The sequence below is a fragment of the Camelina sativa genome, chromosome 2 (genome assembly GCF_000633955.1).
Source record: "Camelina sativa cultivar DH55 chromosome 2, Cs, whole genome shotgun sequence".
NCBI classification, from domain to species: Eukaryota; Viridiplantae; Streptophyta; class Magnoliopsida; order Brassicales; family Brassicaceae; genus Camelina; species Camelina sativa.
In genome coordinates, this window is record NC_025686.1 from 13,131,654 (window position 1) to 13,134,409 (window position 2,756).

Consider the following 2,756-nt stretch of genomic DNA (forward strand, 5'->3'; position numbering starts at 1 on the left):
GCAATGAGGTATACTAGGATTTACCTCGTGGTAGTCCATTTTTTTTTATTTTTTTTGTTTGTTTTATAAATCAATAATCTCAAATATTTATATTGTATTTGACTGTTAATTATAGGATTTAATATATCTAATATTCTAATATTGATAATGTTAGCAAAATAATGAAATAATCAATTATCTGTGTAACACCAAATTAATGATAATTAAATTTATATTCATATTGATCCAAATCATTCGCACAATATAATTTCATTGCGTGTTATTTTAACTTTTAATTGTAAATATTCATTATGTATTAAAATAACTGAAATGTAAAATAATATATATCTGAAAATACTTGTTTGGTTACAAAAATCCTAAAAAAAAATTAAAATATATATCCGTATATAAAAATTTAAATCACATCATATGCTGAAAAAAAAATCTAAAATTTATCAACTTTATGTATTAAATAGCAATTCAAATAATTAAATATAACATTAAAAAAAAGTGAAAGGAGAATTCTATTTTAATATAACATATTGCTTTAAATTATGTAGATAGATTTTAGGAAATTAATATTATCAAATAAGGAAATGATTGTGTTTGGTTCTAAGGATTGTAAGGAATTTAGTTAAGACTTGTTTTGATACAAAGATAAGAGAGGATGACACAAAAAATTACTTAAAAAATGTTAAGATAAATTTGCTTTGTCAATTGGGTAAAAAAGACTTGATAAACCGGATCTAATGGGATAGCATTTTACCAAGTCTGGTAAGTACTCGGTTAAATCGGGGTATCACACACTTCGTTCTAGTTCTCGGGCTAGTCCTGGAGCAGAGGTGATTGGTCCAAGTTTCGTGTCTCTTCAGGCCTTTGTGTGGAAGATTCGGTGTCCACCGAAACTTCGACATTTTATGTGGCAGGTGTTATCGGGATGTGTGGCGGTGACAACTAATCTACGGAAACGTGGGTTGAGTTGTGATTCCACATGTGGAGTTTGCGGTTCTGAGGAGGAAACGATCAATCATACCCTCTTTCAATGTCCACCAGCTCGCCAGGTTTGGGCTTTGTCGAATTTTCCGACGGCCCCTGATTTTTTCCCATCGGATTCGATTTTCACAAGCATGGATTATCTATTTTGGAGATTCCCGAACGTTCTTAACCAGGAAATTTTCCCCTGGATTTTATGGTATATTTGGAAGGCCAGAAATGATAAACTTTTTAGTAATTTGGATTCTAATCCCCTAGCTATCTTGCGGCTAGCGGAGGACGAGGCCAAAACATGGGAACAGGCGCAGACAGATGATATGGTCTTAGAACCGAATCACATGAATGCGACTATTCCTAGTGTGCAGGGGAATTTTGTGGTCCCTAGAACCTTCTCAGGTTATACTTGTTTTATTGATGGTTCATGGAAAGCAACAGATTGTTATGCGGGAAAAGGATGGTTTTGCACATCGCCTTCGGGCGACTCACCCACTATGGGTGCAGCCAACTTTCGTCGTAGTCTCTCCCCTCTTCATACTAAGGTTGAAGCTCTTATTTGGGCTATGCGATGTATGATCGGGGCGGATAACCAATCTGTAGTCTTTCTAACCGACTGCTCTGACTTAGTGAAGATGGTATCTTCGCCTTCCGAGTGGCCAGCCTTTACACCTTATTTGGAGGACATCCAGGCGGATAGGGAGGAGTTCGTTTCCTTCAAGCTTCTTTATGTTCCTCGCTCGCAGAATGGTAAGGCGGACAATTTGGCGCGACGTGTTCGTACTTATCCGCATCTAGTTACCTTTGTAAATAATATCCCTTCATATTGGCTTGTTTGAGCCAATCTTGTAAGTTGTTGTAAAAAAAAAAAAAAAAAAAAAATTTAAAAAAAAGCATCTCTTCTTNCATATTGCGTCGAAAAAAAGTTGCGTACACTCTTAGTCTTAGGCAATGGACTCATCATAACCTATACAACAATTGGGCCCATTAGGCCCGCAAACCAAATCCAAGCTTTTTCTTGCAAATAAACTATAACCACACCTCCCAAAAAACAAATCTTAATAATTCTCTTTTTTCTTATCCAATAAAAAATTTGATAAAAGGATAATTCTGCAAATTGATGTATAATCACGTGACCAAGTAAATAGGACCGGACATAGAAGAGGAAGAGGTAGTGATCCTCTGTTGCCGCTCCATATTAAGCTCCCGTAGACTCAGATACTGATGAACCGCCGACGTCGTAGTCATCGTTCGGTACGGTGTGCTTGAACCGCTCCAGCTCTCCGTCACGTAAACCGGACCAGATAACGAACCGGCTCTAAAGTTCCTAGCTCTAGCAATGTGAACGTCGTCGTCGCTAGTACGATCGTCAAACTCATTATTGTTGTCTCCACCGGAGCATCGTGAGATTGGCCATTTCCGACACTTGAAGAAGAACAAAGCGTTCTTGCACCATAACCAACGCTTCTTGTTCTTGTTCTTGTTGTGAAGAGTGGTCCGGATCAAATCGTCTTTCGATATAGGTTTCTGAAGCTTGAACTGAAACGTGTCAATGGAGGACTTGTGCTTCTTTGCTTCTTCCAAAACCTTACAATATATACAAAAAAAAAAGAAGCAAAGTTATATAGCTAGCTCTATATCGAAACCCTAGGAAGAAATAAAGTGGAAGAAGAAGAAGAGAGAACCACCTGAAAGTAATGGATCTGGGGATCGAAGCCATAATCACTGAAATGTTGAGATTGGAGCATTGGGAAAATTGGAGTTTTGTTGTTTTTGTTAGACATTTGGTT

General features: G+C 37.1%; 1 protein-coding gene across 2 annotated transcripts in view; it reads right to left on the bottom strand.

Moving 5' to 3' along the window:
- LOC104723584 overlaps positions 1,887–2,756 on the bottom strand; it is a 1,582-nt gene continuing 712 nt past the window's right edge. The window contains exons 1-2 of one of the 2 annotated variants that reach the window (XM_019231919.1): positions 2,655–2,747; positions 1,887–2,553 (exon numbers count right to left, since the gene is read on the bottom strand). In XM_019231919.1, coding sequence (XP_019087464.1) covers positions 2,095–2,553; positions 2,655–2,714 — 519 coding nt within the window. In that variant the 5' untranslated portion in view covers positions 2,715–2,747 and the 3' untranslated portion in view covers positions 1,887–2,094. Of the gene's footprint in view, positions 2,554–2,654; positions 2,748–2,756 lie in introns of those variants that run through there. The other variant, XM_010441965.2, reaches the window with a different exon arrangement.